The 22,114-nt window shown below is 37.8% G+C and overlaps 1 protein-coding gene across 1 annotated transcript; it reads right to left on the bottom strand.

Annotated features, from left to right (window-relative positions):
• Positions 1–711: 711 nt before the first annotated feature.
• Positions 712–21,190, bottom strand: arhgap18 (Rho GTPase activating protein 18). The gene is made up of 18 exons (XM_014472229.2): positions 20,814–21,190; positions 10,491–10,728; positions 9,222–9,354; positions 8,381–8,460; positions 8,127–8,279; positions 7,577–7,631; positions 6,887–7,005; positions 6,330–6,401; positions 6,121–6,214; positions 5,609–5,700; positions 5,237–5,314; positions 4,979–5,138; positions 4,816–4,898; positions 4,110–4,316; positions 3,851–3,985; positions 2,901–3,022; positions 2,758–2,813; positions 712–2,618 (listed from the first exon to the last, which is right to left on the bottom strand). The coding sequence occupies exons 1-18, from the start codon at positions 20,948–20,950 to the stop codon at positions 2,527–2,529; spliced, it is 2,106 nt and encodes a 701-aa protein (XP_014327715.1). The 5' UTR covers positions 20,951–21,190; the 3' UTR covers positions 712–2,526.
• Between the last annotated feature and the right edge of the window lie 924 nt (positions 21,191–22,114).

Here is a 22,114-nt window from a genome sequence, read left to right as displayed (position 1 = left end):
TGTTTTTATATGGCATCTTGAGGTAACCAATGTTAGAAATGGTTTAACATTACAATGATAAAATACAATTATTTTTTTCCTCAATTTTCTGTCATTTCAATATTCTCATCATTCTCTGTGTGATTTAGCTTATGAGTAGAATATACACAGTATATCAGCTTTTGACATCAAGAGAGTATTTGTCCAAATGGCATACAGAACACGGCATTACAGCTAATTTCATTGAAAAAAGGAAACATCTTTAAACTGGTTCTTGCAAAGAACCAACATTAATTATATGCAAATATGTATGGATTTTAAGTTCAATTTATGCATTTCTGATTCTGTTGTGTTATTTTGTGTTTTTTATCCTTGTATTTATGTGATTTCTCATCAACCTGCCTGCCAATGGAACTAGAGATGGAAATTAGCCACCTGGCTATATTCTCACGTTTACAAGTCGTTGGTACCGTTGTACTATTTTTAAAAATATACTTGAATTTCCAGCTGCCATTGGGAGAGAATCCAATTTGTCATGTTTTATTTACCTGAAACGACCAAAATAGATTTTTTAAAATTTCCGAGCCAATTTTTAAATGAAATAAAACAAATTAATAAATAACCACTCGTTGAAGATCTGAAACAGAATTCCTAAAGTTGCATTGACCAGATCTTAATAGTTACTGAACTTTGAAAACGCGAGTGCAAATAAATAATCATGGCAGAAGTTGTGGTAATGAATTACTTCACGTTTATTTACAGGCAGTCATGGTGGTAAAAGGCAGCTAATACATTTTTAGAAAACAAATCACCAAATCATACATTACAGAAAGTGACAGTGTAAACGTTACAAACAAATCGAAAAAGTCCATCACATTTTTGTTAACTCTCCATGATTTTGTAGAAGTGAACCATTTGGGAAGTTAGACATAGCAATGCAGATATTATGTGACAATGTGAGAAACTATTAGATAAAGCTGCTACTAAAAGCACAATATGTGCAAAAAAAAAAAAAAGATAAACGGTACATTTTCTTTTCCCAAACAAAAAGGTTTGCAAGTACACAGAACCTGACATTAGTGGTAAGGCACAAAGGCTCAAAATTAATTATGTGCAAATGTATCACTGCATAAGCTCACTTAAAAAAAAGCTTTTTTCGTAATATCTGTGCAGTTTTGTTGATTGAATCATATTCACACGTTGAGACACTCACAGATTATAAAGGTTTCTTCGTACATAACTTTACTCATATGTCTTCACTGCATGCCTTTGAAAATCTAAGACATGATACGGAATCCTTTTGATCGTTTTAAGAATACCTAAAAGGAAAGAAAAACAACAAAAAAGTGGAGCTTTTTCACCTAAAATGCGTAATTCCTTTTAGAAACCTTCCTGGACAAATGGTCTCATACAAGATTCAATAAAGTGGTCATGAACTTTAACAAAATGGGTAAAGAAAAATAAGTACAAAATTCTCTATAACCATATGCTTAAAATAATTTATCTGACGGATGTGGAATCTACTAATGATCATATTATTGCACGGCACCATGTCTTACATCTAATTAAAGCACAAACGTTAAAGCCAACCAATAAATCACAGTATGAAAATAGGAAGAATTTCTCCACCAGTGGAAAAAGTCTTTCAAAAGTGGTTTCTGTTTAGTGCCCTTGCTAACGTATACACACCCCTTAAAGTTATTTATGCTTTAATAACATTACAACCACAAACCTGAATGTACTTTACAATAATCTCATGTGATAGACCAACACAAAGTGAAATGTAATTGTGAAGTGAAAGAAAGCAGATCCATGTTTTGCAAATGATAAAGTGCAGTTATATTTAGTTCCCTTTACTCTGATACCGTTAAATAAATCCAGAGTAACCATCTGTTCTGCGAAACCTTCAGAGGTTTGTCAGAAAACATTATGGAGCAAACAGCATTATGCAGACAAAGGGACACGACAGACAGGTCAGGTACAACGATGTGGGGAAGAACGGTTATAAAATATTATCCCCAATTTTCAACATTTCCCAATGGTTTCCAACTCCCTTCACGAAACAGAAAAAGTATGGCACGAGTGTAAACTGAAATAAATATAGCTGTACAATAGTTTTTTTTTTTTATGTTTTAGCTATTTTTAATCAAGATGACATTTTTGATTTTCTTTCTACTTCACAATCATGCACAACTTTTTGCTGGTTTATCACTTCAAGTTGCAGTAAAATACATTGTAGCTTTGGAAGGGCAGCTTCGGTAAAAATGTAGACGATTCTTTATAAAATCTCCCTGGGAATCATTACATTGCAAAGAACTATAAAAAAAAATGGTTTTTCTGTAATGTTTTTCCCCACACAATAAACTGCAACTGAACCGCCTGCGTTCTCTTATGGGTTCCAAAACCAAATAGCGCTTCGCTACAGATGAAGAATTCCCCCATTGCATCCGGATTCCCAAGAAACTCCAGAGAACCAGCCGCAGCTTTGTCTCAGCAGGAAATTTAAAGTAGGCCAGGACCCCGCAGGACGACATTGCAGGCCAGAATTCATCGCTGTACTTCTTTGATGACCCACTCTGCTGCAGGATTCAGCTGGGAAAGATCTTTCATGTATGTTTCTCCATCTAAGCATCTCTCCTCTTTAGAGAAGGGCAGACAGAGAGAAATAATTAACAGATGGATTATCAGGAGCTGCAGTCACTGTAACTTTCATGTATAAAAGATAAGTGAATGAAAATTTAAACAGCTCAGTTCTATAGTGCTGGGAGTTGAACTTACTGATGTTTCCACCGATCTCATAGAGACACAAATCTTCCTTTTTCACTGACACTGAGCTGGAAACAAAGGTGAAAACAGAGCTACCGGCCAGTAGTCTACATTTTACTGGAGCAAAGCGAATTGAGTATAGATGTAGACGTTACCTGTCTTGGCTTAGGAAGCGAGTTAGTACATCAGCAGCTTGCAAATCTTCTGTAAGCTGAATCGCCATGGATATTTTACTGAACTGTGGTGCTTGAACTCGAATAATTCCCTGAGTATTCTCCTGGTGAAAAAATACAGATGTGGAGAGTTAAGGGTCAAAACCATAAATTTGACTTCACACATAAATTCAAGGTTATAATCCAAAACATCCGTCTCCTAAAGGAGAATTTAGGAATAAATTACTTCTCTGTTTAATAAATTGTTACACTCTCCAAACAACTGTTACTGTTACAAATCTGTTTCAAGGACAGCCACTTCTCAGTATTGTACGAAAAGACGAAGTGTCAGCTGTGTAATTACTCTCTGCCAGTCAGATATCCTATCATATTGGAGATAAAATCAAGACTGCGAATAAGATGTGTTAACTGCTTGGCTGAAAAGGGCTGAGCAAAGGCTTGTAGTGCTCTGGAAATGATTGACAATTTGAAATTTTGCTTCAACGCTTCAGTAAAATTCTACAACATCACCACTAGATGTCACTGTTCCTCATTAGACTAAACATTGGACCTGTGGAAGGACCAGCAGGTATCAACTGTCGGGATTCTTATTTTGAACTTGGCTGTATTGTGTTTGAGCCCCATAAAACTTTTAATATTCCAGAATTATTAATTTACTATAATTTTTTATCTCACTTAATATAATGACCACCCAATTTTTTGTGTTTGTTGTCAGTATTATAACCCATTTTTAAAACTTAATCAAAATGTTCCACTTTCTGCTTTCAAAATGATAAATTTGTTCTGTTTCAACTTAGAAACAAGTTTCAAAAATGACAATTACACAAGGTGACCACTTTTATGAGTTAATTATTTGATAATTACTTAATAATTACTAGATATTGCTAAAAATAGATAACTAAAATCAGCTTATTCCAGAAATCCTCTCCTACCTCTGGGATAGCTTTATCAATTGGTCTGTCGGTGGTTATCTTCTTCAGCAGCTTCCGTACAGCTCTGTCCTTGTACAGTTTTCGCTGGTTTTCCATATTTTGTTGCCTGACCTGAGTCAAAATGAACTTTGGGATCTGAAGTAGATGGTAATAGAGAGATAAAACTGTCTTTTAGAAGATGCTGTTTTTAGGAGCAATCAGGACACATTAAAAAGCATCTCCATTGCTGATTACAGTCATGTTTAACATCTTCAGTTACCGTCCAAAGGAGATTTTGGTATCTTATGAGCAGTCGGACGATGTTGGCTGTGCTGGTTGCCATGGAGAACTCCTGCTGCTCCGTCACCTTGGATCGAAAGCCTTTGAACATGAAGATGTTGGGTGCCATGACAACAGAGACATTGTTTAGAGTCATCTTGTTTTTGACCTGATGATTGATGACACGCTGGAAAAATTCCACCAGTGCCTGCAAAAGGAAATTTACTTTAAAACAAATTCTTCTGTTGAAGAAAGACACATGTGCAATGTGAATTTAGAGTGTGCTACTAGCTTCAAAGACTAAGACATGGAGTACAAACCTTCACCTCTGATAGGTTGATCATGTCTCCTGTACCTCCAGAAGTATAGGTTTATCAAGATTAATTAGCTGAATGGCAATTGACATATTGTAAATTGCAAATACTTCAGAATGGGAATACCTTGTGTCATCTGGTAATTACATAACATTTTCAGAATAAAGAGTTGTTTTGTGTGTGCTAGAATTTCTGTTGAAGTTCTTTAATCATCCCTTAATTGTTTGTTTTAAACATGTTATTTTTTTTTTATTATTATAAATGGTGCTTGTACTGTTGCATAGTATTGCATACCATATTTCAGGTTTTCAATGCAATTCTCTTTATCTATTTTTTTCTGTACAGTGATTTGAGTTCCCTTGTGCATGTATAGTGCTATACAAATAAACCTACCTTCAAAGTATCCCGATTGGCCTCAGGCAACAAAAGCACCAGCAGGTTCAAAGCCTGAAGCTGTTGCTTCTTTGTGGGAAGCTCTTTCACAACACAAAGCACAACAGCACGGTCAGACCTCACACTATGTCACATAAATTGTGAAAACAGACCTGATACACACTGTTGACTGCAATAAAAGCATTGAGGTACTCCACAGTGAGCAGTGGATGGGGCAGCTCCCTGATGAACAGCTTCAACAGGCTCGCAGCATCGTGCTGCTTCACCTGCTTCCACTGAAACGTCCTGTCGTAGAAAGACGACTCGAGCTCCTGGCACAGTGACTGAATTTGGGTGAAGACATACCAGCAGGCGATGTGAATTAGGGTGAAATCTAGTGTAAAATAATCTAGAAATTTATAGTGTTCATGCAACAAAATACCTTGACTCTAGTGGCTGATCCAGGGATACGTAGCAAACCTTCAGTGTCTAATCCCTCCTCCTCTACATGACTGATGAGCTGAAAATAGACGAATGGCATTACAGAACATCCACAAGGGTAAAGAAGTAAAAAAAAAAGTTTTATATCAAACCGTGAAAGATATGAGAGCTACAATACACATTATAGTGCAATTGTATTGTGGTTTCAATTCAATTCAGTTCAAAAGTAACTTATTCATCCTAAAGAGAAATTAAAAAGATTTTAAACTTTAGATGAAAAATGAGTAATTAACATTGTCCTTCATTACTATTATAACCTTTGCATGGCTCTAAGTGAATGAATGAATGAATGAATGAATGATAGGATGCTCACCCTCTGCAGAATAAGTGGCACTTTGGTCCCAGGAACCCGTCGGTGGTCTTGATCCAAAAGAGTTATCAGAGGAACACCAAAAAGGCCACTTTCTGCACACACAAACACATACAGAGTGAACAAAATGTGTTTAAACACATTAGTACACGCTACAGGGCCTAGCAAAAGTATTCACAACCCTTGAAACACCATATTTTCTCATGTTAGAATTGCTAAAATCTATATACTTTAATGGGGTTTGAACTACCTATTTAGCACAGCAAGAATAGCAATAGTAAAAGTTCTACAAAGGATTGATCGATGCATTAGGTAAAATACAAACACTTTCCTTTTCTAAACTACGATGTGAACTGTTTTCTGTCCACTTTACAATTACATTATGTTGGTCTCACACATAAAATCCTAATGAAATATACAAAAGTGTGCTGTTGAGAAATGAGACATTTCCGGGAATATAAACAGCTTTGGAACACACTGGCGTTTTTTTTTTTTTGCTTCTTGGACAACAATACCTTTGCTTTTCACTCTGCCAGGTTTATTGGCCTTGACATCTATCCCAGCTGTGTCAAACAGAGCAGTCACCTCTACCAGAACAAGTCTGTGCACCTGAAAGATTGTGTTAAAAAAACAAATATACACACAAAACTATATCAGTCTGCCATCTAAAAAAACCTGATCTTTAACTGTGTGTCCATAGATCACCCTGTTACGGGGTTTTTACCTTTTTCATATCCAAAGGAGAAAGATCTCCCACTCTGGTCTGACCCGTTTTATCCCGAAGGAGCTTGAAGTTCTGAAGCAAAACAAAAGCAATAACATTAGGGCACAGAGTTTTCAGTAGCTGATAGAAAAATCTAAAAAAAAAAGAAGAAGAAAGAAAAAAATGCCTGCATTTAAACCAGGTACAAAGTCTCTACAACGTTGTCTTTATGAATGAGTTTAACTGCTATACAAACATCAACCACCAGATGTCACTACAGTCAGTGAGGACTCGGAATAACAGACAACCTTGCTCTCTGCTTGTAATCAACATGACGTAACAAAGCAGAGTAATGTTGCTATTTATTCTAACGTTATCTATGTAAAAAAAACAAAAAAAAACATAATTACTGTTAATGATTAACAACTATTGAATACAAAACATGATCAATTTACGTAGGCTCTTAATGTGGTATGTATATATTCAAAGTTCAAGCTTTCAAACAAACGCTGACGTGCTGAAAGCATAAGTATACATGTAGATATGCTACAGCCATTGTGTACAATTTTATGACTCACTGGAAGTTTGTCATCAGAGGAGTTAAGGCTGCTGTTGACCTTCAACCTCTGATTATTGTCCCGGTAAGAGAGCGCCTGCTCCGAAAACGCCACTTCTACATTCAGTTCCGTCTCCGTTTCTGCAGAGAAGTACGGAGAAATAAAATAATATGCCCAACAGGTGGCTCAATTTGAATGTTTTTGTGCTGATGATCTGAAACCACGAGGCAGGAAAAAAATGCTTAAGTGTCGTTTCATCTCCCTGCGTGTTAGTCATTGCCGACCACAAAAAGGAAGTAAGAGGGGTCTGTTGACTTTCAACTACCGTGATAGAAAATTAACCCGCATTTACAAGGAGTCGCATAACTTCCAACTATTTGCAGAAATACTACGCTCACCTGTATTCATGCCTTGTTTTTCAGACGTAAGTCAGTATTTTGATCTGAATCTAATCAGCTTCCCTAAACATTTCCTTTGATGCATCAGTCATTGAGATCACTTCCTCTAAAATGCAGCACAGACTTCTGCTTCTATCCTGACTCAATTCCTATTATAGATGACTATATTAAACAGAATCCTACGGATTTGGTTTCTTTCACGCTGAGATTAAATCTCAGTTCCAAGGCAGACATTTATTTGGGCCCGGTTTCATAAAATCCATACTGAAGAATCCAGAATGTGTTTTATTTTAAAGGAGTGAGCTGCTCATACCAACAGTAGTTGCATCTTTGTCACTTTCCTCTTTCAGTTTTGGAGGCTCTTCACTCTGTAACAAGCATAACAGTGAGACAGTGCAGCACAAGACGTTATAACACAGAGCAACACGCTACATATATATAATCAACTCAACCCAACTCAAAACTGCTATAGTGTATTTATTCTTAAAGGAAATTAAATGTTGAAACTCATAGCAGGACCTGTTGTTGGCAAGAACTGCTAATCCATCTCATTTGTTTTTGCCGCTCCTATCTTGCACCCGTTTTGCAAAATGTACGTGTCTATTTGAGCCAAATCCATATACTTTTTCTGTTTGAAAATCTTCAATGTAAACGAAATTACAAAACTAAGTCAAAAAAAAAAAAAAAAGTAAAATCTGAAAACTGTCTACAAAAAGAACAAACTGATATACTATATATATGTATAAATGCTCAAGATCAGAAACTACAATAGAGAGGCAGGGAAAAAATTGTGACTTTTTCAAAGTCTTTATTTTAAGGTTTCTAGCGTGTTTTTCATGCTGATGTGACGTTCATCTGATCACCTTTTCAGGAGGTCTGAATATATCCCGAACATCAGGGAAGTGTTGGCGGTTGCGTCGCCGGAGCAGTGTCTGCTGATAAGACGACACGCGAAGCTGCACAGCGGCGGCCTGCGTTCTGGTGAGGGTGGACAGGAACACGGCGCTGTCTTCTTCCTGTCAACCAATAGGAACCAAAAATAGAGGAAGATATTTGCTCGTGTATTGTCCCGATTCTCATTGATCTGTGAATGTGTACGGGTTGTTTATCTGCTCACATGATCCTCGGCTGCCAAGGAATCGTCAACCAGTCGTACTAGCCCCGCCTCTGTAAGCCACGCCTCCTCATGCTCTCCTTCTAAAGAAAGAGAAAAAGTCATTTTAAAATGGTTTCGGACATGAAGGACCAAAAGGACAAAGAAGGAAGGAAAGAAAACGGGAAATAGAGAAATAATATTCGATACTTAGTCTTCTTTTTCCAGCCTATAAAAATATGTTTTACATAAAAATTACTAAAATGGGCATAGTTTGTTCTTGTGGAAAACAGTTAATTATATTACATGGAAAAGATTAATAACAAAGATAAGTGAACAAAGAAATCATACAGGAAAAAGCCTCCTGAGAACAACAGACTAGTAGGCTAAATAGAACAGGAAAAAGACAGACAAATATTTAATTCCTAATGAGCAATGGCATGAAAACAGTCTGCATACGTCATAGCTGACTTTCACTTAGTCCTCAGCTTTAAAGCATGTTTCAGTAAATGTCTCCAATGAAACAAAATTATCCAATTCAAGGACAAAAATTGCAAAAACTAAAGAGCAACAGTCTTTTTGATGCATCACATGCACAGTTCAGACAGTAAGTTCTGATTCTGATTTAGCGAAACAAAGTTTCGCTAAAAGAAATACAAAATGTCAAACAAGCTTGCTGCCAGCATGTTTCCATAAGGCAGACAAAGGGCATTTTTCCAAGTTCATATCTAATATTCAGATCATGACAGAAACTGAACTACACACACATGCCCCAACTACCAGTAGAAAAATATCTGCATATTCTTGGACATGTAGGAAAATAAAGTTTTATTTACATCCCGTCAATAAAAATAGAATATCTCACCTTCAGGAGCTTTCTGCTGCTCCTCCTCTTGAGTTTCTCCTTCTCCTCCCCCCCTCCCATGTCCTTCCCCTGAACTCTTGATGTTCTCAATCTCCGTCCAGTAGTCGTCCATCTCCAGCTCATCCAGGGAGTCCTGTGGGAAGTGCAAACACTCAGGGACTGGGATGTGAACATTTACAGCTTCGAGACGTTGTTCTCGTTTCCGTCCTCAGCTGAGGTTGTCTTCCTTGATATTTTCACACACGAAAAACCCTTCAGGACCTGACGCAACAAGTTAACGGTAGAAAGGAAAAAAAAAAAAAAAAACAAGCACAGCCTGTCAGAACAAGCCTCAGGTAGTTTCCCCATCATCAGAGTTCCCATCATTAAAACAAAAATATATTTTTACGTAATCCCCCTAAATTTTATGACACTCATAATAACGCAAAGAATTAATTTTTAATAGAGCCATTCGTCGCTTAGGATAATTAAAAATGGCTGGCTAATGAGCTTCCCAAAATAAACTCCCATTCAAAAAGCTGCGCTGAGGAAACAAGAAACAAATAGCGGCTCAAGTTAAACTACAAGCAAGTATGGTTGTTTCTGGAAGACCCACTGAGAAAAATGCTGAAAAACATTTGCACAAGTGAGAACACAGACACAAATATGTCAAAGCATGAAGAGAAACCACTTTGTTGGTCACACAGTTAACAAAACAGCTCACAGTCGCCCCCTATTGAGCAGGAGTGTGAACCCCTGGCATAGCTAGCTCCAAAGTACATAGTTTAGGACTGTGAAACATTTAAATACAAAATGCATTAGAGATGTTGATGGTGATATGACTTGCGATAGATGAAATATTAGAGATACATCAATCCAATTAGTGATCTCCAGTTTTAAATATTTTAAACCTGCTTCAGGATATTGTGTTGACATTTAAAAATCTAGCCTAATCGAGAACAGACGCAGGTTGAGAGGTGAAACAGATAAAACATATGTAATATGTTCAGCCTTCCTGTTTTCTGTTCAAAGTCATTGCTCTCTCTTTCGTAGACTAAATTAGTCACAGATGTGCCTCAACATGCAGGTTAGATTTAAAAAGCATTATTCTTCTTCGTGCTCATCCTGACTTTTTTTTTTTTTTTAAACAACTGACCTAAAGATTTCTTCACTCAAGTATATCTACTTCACTGAAAATAGCTTTTTCTCTATATCATGCACTGGTTTGTAGACTACAAAAGTTTAAATGGTCAACAACAAGCCAACCCACTATATTCCTTCCCTTCTTACCTGAGAGAAGCTGCGCTGGCATGTGGGCTGTTTTCTGGGTTTGGAGTTGGGACTGTGCCTCGGACTGGAGCCCAGCTTAGGGCTGGAGGAAGGCTGGGACCCGGGATGAGCAGCAGAACTTGAACCTGATTCAGTGTTGCTCGCTCCTGTACCACTGGTGGCCAACGAAGGTCCATATTTATCTTCTTGTTGTTGTGTGCTTTGGTTATGTTCAAGACTGTAGTGGCCTGTTTTGCGACTGTTAATGACACACGAAAAGAGGAAAAAACTGATTAAGAAGAAGAAATATATAATATGTGTATATGTATAGCTAAACTCCTTGCAAACATTCCAGCTGGAAATGAATTTTTGTTTCACTTGTAGCTGTGTACTTTGCACCATGTTTATCAGACACGATAAAAGATACACACCGATCATAAAACTATTCCTTGGTTAGAAGTGTTGTGTTGTGTCAGAGCTGTTACATTCAGTCATGTCTTCTTGGACTTGCGGTAAATGTGTTCAACACAAATCTGTGAGTGTGTGTCAAACAGAGGAGGGTTTGCCAAAGGTTCAAAGCACAGAAAAACCAATAAACATGTTGAATTTTCAACCAGGCTGCTAATGATGGCAACATCTGCCGGGGAACAAAAATAGCACACCTTGTGCCCCTCAACCTTCGCTTCACTATAGACAAACACATAAATCTTAGTCGGTCCATTGCTGAGGAGTACATTAATGTTGCTTAGCACAGACAAGACAGAGTGGCCCTGCTAAGAATAACAGAGTGACATCCTTTAGCAAGTGAAACCACCCAAGCACAAACAACAACATTTAGCAGACAACTCAACGATGTTTGCACAGCTAAAAATAAAAGGAATGCAAATACAAGAGTAATGTTATACTTACATGTTTCAGATCAAACTAATTTTAATAAAAGTTACAAAATAATCCAGGTAAATCCAAATAGCCATCTTTAAATTATGATTTAGTTTTTTAGCAGCAAAAAAAAAAGCAGTCTGAATCAACCTGTTCTTTGTCGGGGGAAAAAATTGCCCTTTCCATAAATTATAAACGAGTTACCATCCTATGTTGAAAGTTGAGTTAAATTTCATGAGCTACACTCATATCTGAGTATTTCAATAAGAAATCAAGGAAAAGATCTCAAAAAGCAACACTTCCTGCACCATTTCAGAGAAATTCAAGAACAAGGCTACTGGCATCTGCAACGCGCTAGGAAAGATATTTCTGACACATTGGGACTAAGGCAAACCACAGTGAGAACCACTATCCTTAAACAGAGTCGTGAACCTTAACAGTGGAGTGGCTGGTCTACAAAAATGACTCTGAAAGTGCATCAAGGACTCAGGAGGTTAAAGATTCCCTAATGATAACTTTTGGTAAAATCCTCTATGGACTGACAAGACCAAAATGGACCACTTTTGAGGATTTTGTGCTCCATTACTTCTTTCACAATCCTAACTCAGCATTTGGTAAAAGGATCATACTGATAGTAAAACACAAAGGTAGCTGTGTGGTTGTCTACAAAGTGATTTGTTGGATCTGGACGACTTGTTGTAATTTATAGAACCATACTGTTTTGCATCTAGTATAAAAACAAATGGCCAGCCATTAGTTTGTGACCTTAAGCACAATCATTACAAGTTTGGAAAGGCCTTGTCAAAGTGTGAACTTAAATTTGATTACCTTAATCAGGCTGTTTGTGCTCAAAAATCGTCAAATGTGACTATATAAAAATAATTCTGCAAAGAGCATGGGGCAAAATTTCTCCACTGTGATGCGTCTCTGTCATTCATCCCAAATGCTTCATGTAATGACAGTTGTTGCTGCCAAGGGTAGAACAGCCTTGTTCATGCCCTGCAGTTGCAGCTGTTGCAGAGCAGTTAATGTAGCTTCCCACAGCTCTGCGTGGCCGCCGTCATATTTCCATCAACAGCTGCTGAACGTGGATTTTCACCTGTCGTGTCCATCTATTTGCATATGATCATCTAGTCAAACACACCATCACCAACAACCACACTCGTCAGCCTGGTTGTTAAAAAGAAAATCCTGGGACATGTAAACAACATAAACTGGATGAATCGGTGAGACTTGGGTTACTACAAGTTACAGGAAAAACACCGGCAAGTTTTTCACTTTAAAAAAAAAAAAATTTCAGACTGTAAGCTCTGGTGTTTGAAAATAGTCCATGCTGCACAGTGATCCACAAGAGGTTTTATGTAGGAAAGAAACATTTTGTTGGAGTTATAAAAGTTCATCAAGGTAATGCATGAGAAGGACAGCACTGTGACTTGATGTACTGTATTAATTAACTTGGAATTACCAGCAGAGAGCATTAATCTGAAAGTTCACAGAGTGAGGCCACATACCACAGCAGACCCTCCACCAAACTCTGTTTAACTTACAGCAAAACTCTGACAGACATCAGACTAAACCCCAGATCATTACCATTCCTTTTCGTTCACAGCTCCTTCATTTCAAATATTTCTCCTCCTCCTCTTCTTATCTCCATCCACCCGCTGAGATTTAGTTGAGTTTATGTGATCCGTGTCCTCCTCTGCGCTCCTAATTACATAAACTTGCTCTGATCTGTGTGGCTCCAGCTGAAGTGCTTTCACTTGAATGGAATTGCAAAAATGTTCATGTTTTGCTGGTTTACTGCAGAATATTTGGTTTAAATCTAATCAACACACGCCAGCTCACTCAAATGCGAGTTAATCGTTTACATTCACCAAGCTTTAAAGGTACTTTGTTTAAATTATAAATCAGGCTTGCAAATGGACACATCAAGCCGTGTTAGTTTCTCATTCATTAATTTGGCCATCACATGTGCATGCTTTAAAAAAAGAAGAACAAAATAACAGCTAACAGATCCTCAGCTGTTCACCTCAGAGTCTGCAGTTTGATTCCTACAACTTTTCTGTTGTTGACGAATCAGGAATAAAAACTCTTACTGGCAGAAATCTAGATGAGTCTCTTGGAAGTTACAACGTTTCATTGGATGGCATAAAAGGGCAGAATAAAGTCAGGAAATAATGAGCAAGAATGATTCACTAACTCTGCCTCTTCCCGGACTGCATAAAGCATGCATTTTATTGTCCAACAGATCTTAAAGTGTATCAACTGTACCTCGAGTGTGCATGTAATAAATAGAAATAATGTTCCAAAAATAAGGAACAATAGTGGGAAAAAGCTGTTAAGATAGAAAGAAGGTTTTTTTTGCTTCTTTTTTTTTACAAGCTGTAAAGACGGGAGTAGATTGTAAAAAGTCAAACCAAAAAAACTTGTAATTAAATAAAAAAACATTATTATGCCATGAATAGGCAGTTATTTCAATCCTATAGTTTGTCTTTATCTGAACTAAGTGACACTACTGCAAATCAAATGAGATGATTGTAGATTTCAGGGGAAACAGGATTAGGTCAAACATCATTTGCTTCATGGAAGAAGTGGAGGTGGTTGAGGAAAATTAATTCCTCAGTGTTCATCTGGATAATAGGCTGGACTAATGCTGTCTACAACAAGGGACAGAACATATATGTCTGCTATGGAGAATGCCATCTTTTCTGCTGTAATCTGTTGGGGCATAGCTGCATCAGAAACCAGGAATTTCAAAAAGCTCAACAACCTAATAAAGAAGTCTGGGGATTACTGTGGAAGAACAGGAAAAAATAGCTCTGAGTATCCTCTTCATCAGATTGTCAAACAACAAATTAGGACTGGAAAATAATTCAATAACAATATATATCCCATCATAAATTTATTCAACAAAGGTAGTATGATTGTTAAACACATTTCTGATATTTTGATATGCATTATAGTCTATGGTTACAACATTTTTCACAAGAGAAAAAGCCACACTACATTGGCTACGTGAGTCAGTTACACCACAACAAGGAGCCTGTGCCTAGCAGCACTAGGCTAAGCTAAGCTAAGCTCCAACGTAGTAAGTTTTAGCTACAAAATGTATTTCAGTCATGGACAAAACATCCATGACTGTAATACAAATGTGACTGAACAAGCTTCCACAAGCGAAGAGTCAGACGACGAAATAGTTGATAAGAGAAAAGAAGATTAATTTGATTGTATGGAAGTGGGCCGGCTATCTAAGATCTGATTAACATCAGGCTTCGGTGCGCTTCAAAATGTGCCGGAGAGTCGTGCCAACTAGAGGCGGGGACACACCAAATCTGTTCCACCATCTGAAGCATTTCCACTCAATAGAATATGCAGAGAGTCAGAAGATGAAGCACCATAAAAGTACAAACCATAAGGAAGTCATTTTATTTTAGCAGGAGAGGAAATGATCTTGCTCTTCAGTTTAAAATAAAAGACTATACATCATTTTAAATGTTTTTGTTAGCTTTTAGTGTAAAAGACTGCGACGATATGTTGAGGATAAGAGAATATCATACCATCCCTCGCCTAGTCACAAATTTCAAGAAATTTTGTCAGGGTTTTTGTGGTGTCTGAGCATACGCAACATGGAGACAGCATAATTAAAAGTTTGATATTTAACAATATATGTATTGATCTAATGAGAGAGATATTTTAAACTTTATTTTATATTAAAAATGATAGACATGGGGTGATAAGTATTTCCTAAATAAGAGAATAACAGAGATACGAGCATGGTTAGTCAAAAACAAACCCAAGGCTGACAAAAGAAACAAGCAAAATGTTCAATTCGATACAGATCATCCAAGCATTCTGATTGGACAAGACTTTCCTACCTTAATGACTGTTTAAGTTTCCCCCTGTTGTATAGAAAATATGAATTTAAACTCTGTTAAAACGAGAGTTTAACATGTTAACATATGAGAAAATGAAAGCCAGAGTGCATGCAAGTCTTCCTTTTAGAAATAAGGTTATCAATACACTGGGCACAATTTTTATAAGTTTAAAGGTTTATTGTGACAACAATATGTTTACAGTCCTAAACCTGACAGAGGTTATGCGTGCTGCTCTTGTGAATAAAGCCAACAGTTTCACACTTCCGAGTAGAGATGACCGAAAAAGGACAACGGAGATGCAGCTGGATGCGCAGTTGCTCTAAACTTTGTACCTTCTTCAACCACACACCTTTGATCAGCTAGATGGAGGGTGTAAGCAAGTCGGTGTGTCTGGGTGTGTGAGTGGGGGGAGCACGGAGGAAACCCTTTCATCTAGCAAACAATAATTTCAACACTGGTGACAGGAACATAAGATGGGAGCTGAGGAAACGCCTCGCCCAGACTGTTCAATGCCAATTATCAGTTTGTGTGACTTCTTGGGTGAAGGTGTTTCCACCTGGCTTTCCTGTTACTGATAACTATTTTCAGTTTTCTTTGAAGCTTAAGTCGACAATGTAGATTAAGTTTGTTACTTTGATTTTATCTCACTGTGAGAAAAACATTAAAAGTTTTGACTTGTTACTTGAGATGAATAAAGACTTTTGTCTGATGTTGCCATCACCTTAATCTTTAACTTCTTCCACAGACTTTCTTTCAGAATCAAGTCGAAACCTAAATCTGCAAGGGGTGTGAATAATATTGGGCTTAACCAAAGCGCTAACATTTAGCGATAAAAACACTCCTCACTGTGAAAGTTGTTACTGAGGAACGAAAACTCAAAAGTTTGCAGTTTTTTGTACTAGTGAGAAGCTTAAAAATTATGACAAAATGTACCATGTCTCCGAAAACCACTATAAGCAGTTTACAAGGTAACTGTAAACCTGCCAGGCTTGCCAATTGCTGCATGACTTCAGCTGTGACCATGTGATTTGATCAAATGTCACTAAGATTTAATTTTTGGAAGCAAAAATTATTAAGAAGATCTAGCATGTGAAGAGGCATATCGTGTCTACCGTTAGGTACAGTGGGCTATGAACCTCTACAAATGCCCTGAGAATTTACAGATATGTTCATTCAGGGTGCTACTTTTAAACAGTAGCTAACAGGAAGGTTGAACTTATTAAAGTTGATCTGTTTATGAACTTCCAATTTCTGTACAAGCTGAACCCTACCATAACCCTAAAATTTGGCCATCTATTTCAAATCTGAATTAAGGAAAGGGTCTGCATTCTCAAGGGAATTAAGTTATTAGTGCTAACTCTGCTAGCATAGAGTTTAAAATAACACGGTATTAACCAAAATTGTGAGAAATGACAAGAGACCTGCAATTTCCAGAACATCAAATCTAAGACTTTCCAGGATCACTATTATTCAAATAAGATCTACAAAAAACATAAACATAAAAAAATAATTCAAGTTTTTTTCTTAAGTTTAATCATTAACATACTTGGTAACTTGATAAAGTTAAAATATAACTTAGTTGAGAATTCAAATCTGTTTCCTTTCAAGCCAAAGTTCAATAAATAAAAAACACACACTATTCCAAACAGAGCAGAAAAAGTCAGTTTTGTTTTCATTTCCCTAAACAATCAACAATAAGTCAGTTTTACCTCAGAATATAATCAAACCCTGACTTCTTAACCAGAACCAGGACCTGGAATGAATTAATGCCAACCAGTGGAAAATCCAAATAAAAGATTGTTGATTGATAGCTTCTTGCCGTCACTGGTTTCAGAGTTATGTCTTGTTGGATGTGTTCTCCTACAAAGTTAAAATTATTCTTCATTGTCATTGGTTAATCAGCAAGCAATCAGTGTCAAGCATTATTTAAATGATAAAGTAATTTGCTCTTTTTGGTTTAGAAATATACTATGTCCATTTCAGTGGACACAGGGTCTAGGGCTTCTCAAATAGCCTTCATGAATAGCTATGTGATTGTACAGCTACAGTTTACTAGCAAAGAATGAGAGAGTGTAGGAAATTTATGAAGGGGATAAGTACTGCTTGTCCCCGTCCACAATGGCCTCAAAACTTAGCATGTGCATTTAGATCAACAGATGTCAGCTGGCGCATTTGAAGACAGAGCATGTCTCTGTCCATTCCCCACCCCCCACCGCCACAGCTACTAGCCTCAACGATGACCAAATGCTTCAGTATACAATCTGCCCTTCAGATCAGATGAATCTGTTACATACAATTCATCCTTGTGTGACGGAAAACTCCTAACATCCCAGACAGTTTACCATTCTTGATCATCTTGCTTGACTCTATTTTATGCGTCCGAATTAATACAAGTGATTGAGCTTAAGTTAGCCCTTTAAAGTCAGACAAATAGACTTTGGAAACTCTGGTCACTGCAGGGAACTGAAAAACAAACCCTCTCTGCCCAATTTCCACACTTCCTTCCATTTAAAGGACAAAGACACGGTGAGTGCAAGACTCCGAGCAGACACGCAACCCGAGGCTCCGTAGGTAGGATGTCTAGCTGGTGCGAGGCCAGAAGCTTACGGTCTGTTTGTTTTACGTTTCCTGACCTGAGGGGAACAATGGCCTCCAAACTTAGCCTCACACAGGTCAGCCTAGACGGGACTCACACACTCTGCTGACAGAGGTGAGACAAAGGAAGTCTGTAATGTGACGCTTTTCTTTTTAGCAAGGTAAGCAAGCCATCTGGAACACACGCATCTCCATTTTATCTACTGCACACTCACAGTGGTTGATGTACCAATATAAACCAAAAGGGTAGTTGTTTTCTAAACTTTACCACATCACAGATTGTTTTGCTGATGCGCCATCTTCACATCTTGCACGAGGATGAACAGATGAGGATATCGTATAAACGTAGGACTCAAATTGTATGCAACTATTTGAGCAACGTCCTAAAATTAAGGTCGTCGTTCAACGCAAGAATAATTGATTCACAATTTTGAATCAGAAAGTCTGTACTGAAAGTTTGTGATTTTTTTTTTTTAACCCTTCTCTTATGTTGCGGGTCAAATTGACCCGTTTTAAAGTTTACTCTTTTGTTTTTAAATACTTGGAAGTATATTTTTTGCATGAAACTTTTTCTTTTGTCTTAATTGGTACACTCCACATAATAATTGAAGATTTATTCATTTTACACATTTGCAATCAACCCTCCCTGCGTCTACTTTTTACATAGATAATGTTCGGGTCAATTTGACCCGGCAGTCAAGTTGAAGGGTAAAAAAGATTTTAAAAATGTCCAATTCTATGTTTCCTTGCAGCTATGAACCACATTTCACCACACACATACATGTGCACCCACACGAACCCACTTTCTCACTATTCTCTTTACTTCGCAAGGAAACTGCGAGAAAGCAGGTGTACATACACCTTTTGACAGGAACCTGTCCTGTTCCCGTGGGCAAACTCCACCCACACTGAGTGGACACTCAGCAGAAGTGGAGGACAATATAAAAACTCTCTGCATGACTCATTTGTCTTGATTTTAATCAGCGGGTCAATTTGACCCAGAACAGTATACGTGTCTCAAGTTCAATTATAAAGATCACCCATTGAAAAAAAAAAAATCAAAATGTAACATAAAAGTTTTTTCAAAAGATCAATTTCAAGGAAAATATTGCTTTTTGTGTGTCTAGGTTTTTTCTCAGTGGACATAAAAAATTTAAATTCCATTTTTTATGTCCAAATGAGCAGGTTGTCATCATTGGTCCTTAATTTCTGAGAAATAATGAAAAATCATTGCACAAATATTGATTGAAATGGTTAGTATTGGAGTTAATAAGCGGATACAAAAATGTTTTGGAGGATTTTCTTTGGTTTCTGACACTATTGCATGATTAAACACTCCCTGGGTCAAATTGACCCACAAACATTATTGCTGTACCTCAGAAACGAACATAACAGGAGGGTTAATAGAGGGCGAAGAGGAGTTTAAATATACGGACAACATTTTTATTTCAAAAGGATCACACTGAATTAGTAAAATTGACAGAAGGCCCACAGAATAAATAGGAAGAGAAATATTCCTGCCAGCTATGAAGGAAGACACTTCAGCGCTCTTTCCTTCCTTTTTGGGTGATGAAATGTTTAGTATAGTCAGTATGCTTAGTCATCTCTTTCCTTCAACAGTGCAATATTCTCACTATTTCAGGCATCCTGTTTTGGAGCGGTGGCAAAGTTTTTATCTCCCTTTAAACTCTTCACAAAAGCCTTGCCATGGATTTTCAATGGAATGAAGTGACAACTTTGACTGGGACGTTCTAACATAAATGCTTCAGTCTAACGAACGCCATTGTAGCTCTGGCTCTAGTAGGTTGTCCTCCAGGATTACCCCATATTTAGCTTCAGGCATCGTCTTCCTATCTAAGCTCTTCTGGTTCTTGTCTGTGCTGATGGAAAAACACTCCACAGCATGATGCTAACACCACTAGGTTTGATGTGGTCAAGATGATGTGTAGTTTTCAGCCACGTACATATAGGGTTTTGCTAGAAAGTTCAAAGTTTGTTTTATAACACGTCTTCCCCATTTATGCCTTTTTTTCTACAAGGCACCCAGTAAACTTAACATGGAACTTCTTGACACTTTCCCCACTCCATAAAAAGCAGTGACCAGGTTAGTGCCATACTTTGCTTTCATAGATGATCCATGAGGTCCTAACATAAATGCAATAATCAGTGTTTCACGATTATGCACTACTTTGTGTTGGCTTAATAAATAAAACATGGCTGTAGATGTGGAAATACACAAAATACATAGTTTTGTTCTGAAATAAGTCATGGCTAAAGCAAGTCCCACAGTTAGATAAATGACAAGGAATGTTTTTTGTTTAAATTATTTTCATTAAAAGTCTTAAAATTCCTAGTCACCATAGAAATGCTGGTGTACACCGTTTCCATTTAATATGAGCACCGACATTTCCTTCAGCCAATATTGGTTTTCATTTATTGTTTTTTTTTCACAGAGACAGAAATAAATGACCATACCGCTCAAATCATCCATACAGAATGAGTCTATAATTATGTCAAACTACACAAGAATTACACGACCTTGGACTTAAGGAACAATAAATCTAATTAACCTTAGACCTGCAGGTGTGTGTGGAAGCTTTAAATTAGCCACCTTTGTATAATCTAGCACAGTGTGACAAAGTCAAGGTGAACCTGCTGATTAGAAATGAGGTAAAGGAAAAACATAAACCCGAGCCCAAGGGTGGAGCTGCGTGATCCCAGGAGCTACAATAAAAAAAGTGCCTGCCTGTGGTGCAGCTTAGCGGGTTTACACACTGCTCTGACTGCTTTCTGCAGGATCCACTTCGCATGCCGAGAAGTATAACTTTCCTGCAATGTCAGCACATCCACGCCACTCAGGCTGCAAAATGAGAAAAAGTGCGCCATCACTCTGACCTTTGCCCACTTGCTCGTAAACACACAAGACACACGTAGCTCCGTTCGGCTCCCCCTGAAGAAATGAATTAAAGTGACAATACCAGGTCACATTTCCCACCTGAGCAAGTCGGGCTCCCGGTTCGGTACAGGCGGACAGCTGGAAGTGGAACCACCACATAGTTCCGTTTGCGGTAGCAGCTCGGCGTTGCTGTGGTAACCCGTTAAAACCACTCCCTGAGACTGGTGCCGACTCATGTTTCTCCCCTTTTTCTTCTTCCGTCTGTCTCGTACACGGCTGACATCCGAACTATAATCTATAGATGAGCTCCGCCTCCGCTTCTGAATGTGTTTAAGGTCCTATCTGCGGAGGCTTTCCATTGCTGGACTTCTCTGTTACCGACTCATGCGGACTCAAAACTCCTCTCCGTCCGGACCCCTTGTCTCGTTTCCTCTGGTGTGTCCTCTCCCGGAGCGGAGGAGCAGGACTGGGGCTGGATTACACGCTGACCGCAGATCAGGGATTGGCCGAATCAGCAGGTCAACTTTCCAGAGACAACACCGCCCCCTCCTGGTGGAAGAGAGTACTGACTATTTCCTGCTGGCAGAAGTCCGCATCCCAGAGGCATGTACTGTATGTATGTATGCAGTGAGAGAACCCCAAAATTATTCGTACCCCTGGCAGATTTAAGCTTCACTCAACCAATAAATTATGTTTCACTGGAAATTAAAAATATTGTAAATCTGCCAGGATTATGAGTATGCTTGGATTTAACTGTGCAATTTCTTTCACTCGCTGTACTGTCATAGTTTTAAATTGAAGAGAAAAAATGTAATGCATGCCATGAGCAAATTAAAACGATTAGACTTTTATTGGCATACCCAAGATATATTAGAATAATTCAATGACTAGCCCGCAAAAAAAACCTCAATGTGCCAAAGTGTTTTTGACCACATCACTGAACCTGCTGGGACCTTGATATGCTCATACAGAAAAACAAGAGAATACATAGTTCTCATAATCCATTGTTCATGCAAGGTCGTTGAGTGGCTTGTCTATATAGTCTGGTTTGGATCCTCGTCTCAATCTAAGATGAATCCAGTGTCAAGAAGACATTGAACAAGTTTTAAGTTTTTTGTTGAGTATTGAAAATCAGAACAATGTTCTAAACTGTTTTAAATATTTTCTCTTTAGTAAAGATCAGTCATGTGTCTTAGTCTTTCATATTTTAAATTACATATTATCAAATGTAGTCTGGATTTCTTTAAAAAAAAGGGGGTGAAATATCCCTTCACATTATCATACGATAAAAAGTTACAGCTTAGCTACAAACTTTAGCGTCATAGTCTCTGGTGGTTCATGGCCAGACTTTCTTAAACTGCTTATACTGTAACAACCAAAATGTGACTTATGATAAAGTT

Source organism: Xiphophorus maculatus, chromosome 15, assembly GCF_002775205.1.
Source record: "Xiphophorus maculatus strain JP 163 A chromosome 15, X_maculatus-5.0-male, whole genome shotgun sequence".
Taxonomy (NCBI): Eukaryota; Metazoa; Chordata; class Actinopteri; order Cyprinodontiformes; family Poeciliidae; genus Xiphophorus; species Xiphophorus maculatus.
Note: the sequence above shows the minus strand (reverse complement) of the source record. Positions and strands in the feature narration are given on the sequence as shown.

Coding starts and splice junctions, on each gene's coding strand:
- arhgap18 (XM_014472229.2), bottom strand. CDS start 20,950: ATGAGTCGGCACCAGTCTCAGGGAGTGGTTTTAACGGGTTACCACAGC. Junction 6,402..6,886: donor CCTCTGATGACAAACTTCCA/GTGAGTCATAAA, acceptor GTTTTGCTTCAG/AACTTCAAGCTCCTTCGGGA. Junction 3,023..3,850: donor TTGATAAAGCTATCCCAGAG/GTAGGAGAGGAT, acceptor TTTTTTCACCAG/GAGAATACTCAGGGAATTAT.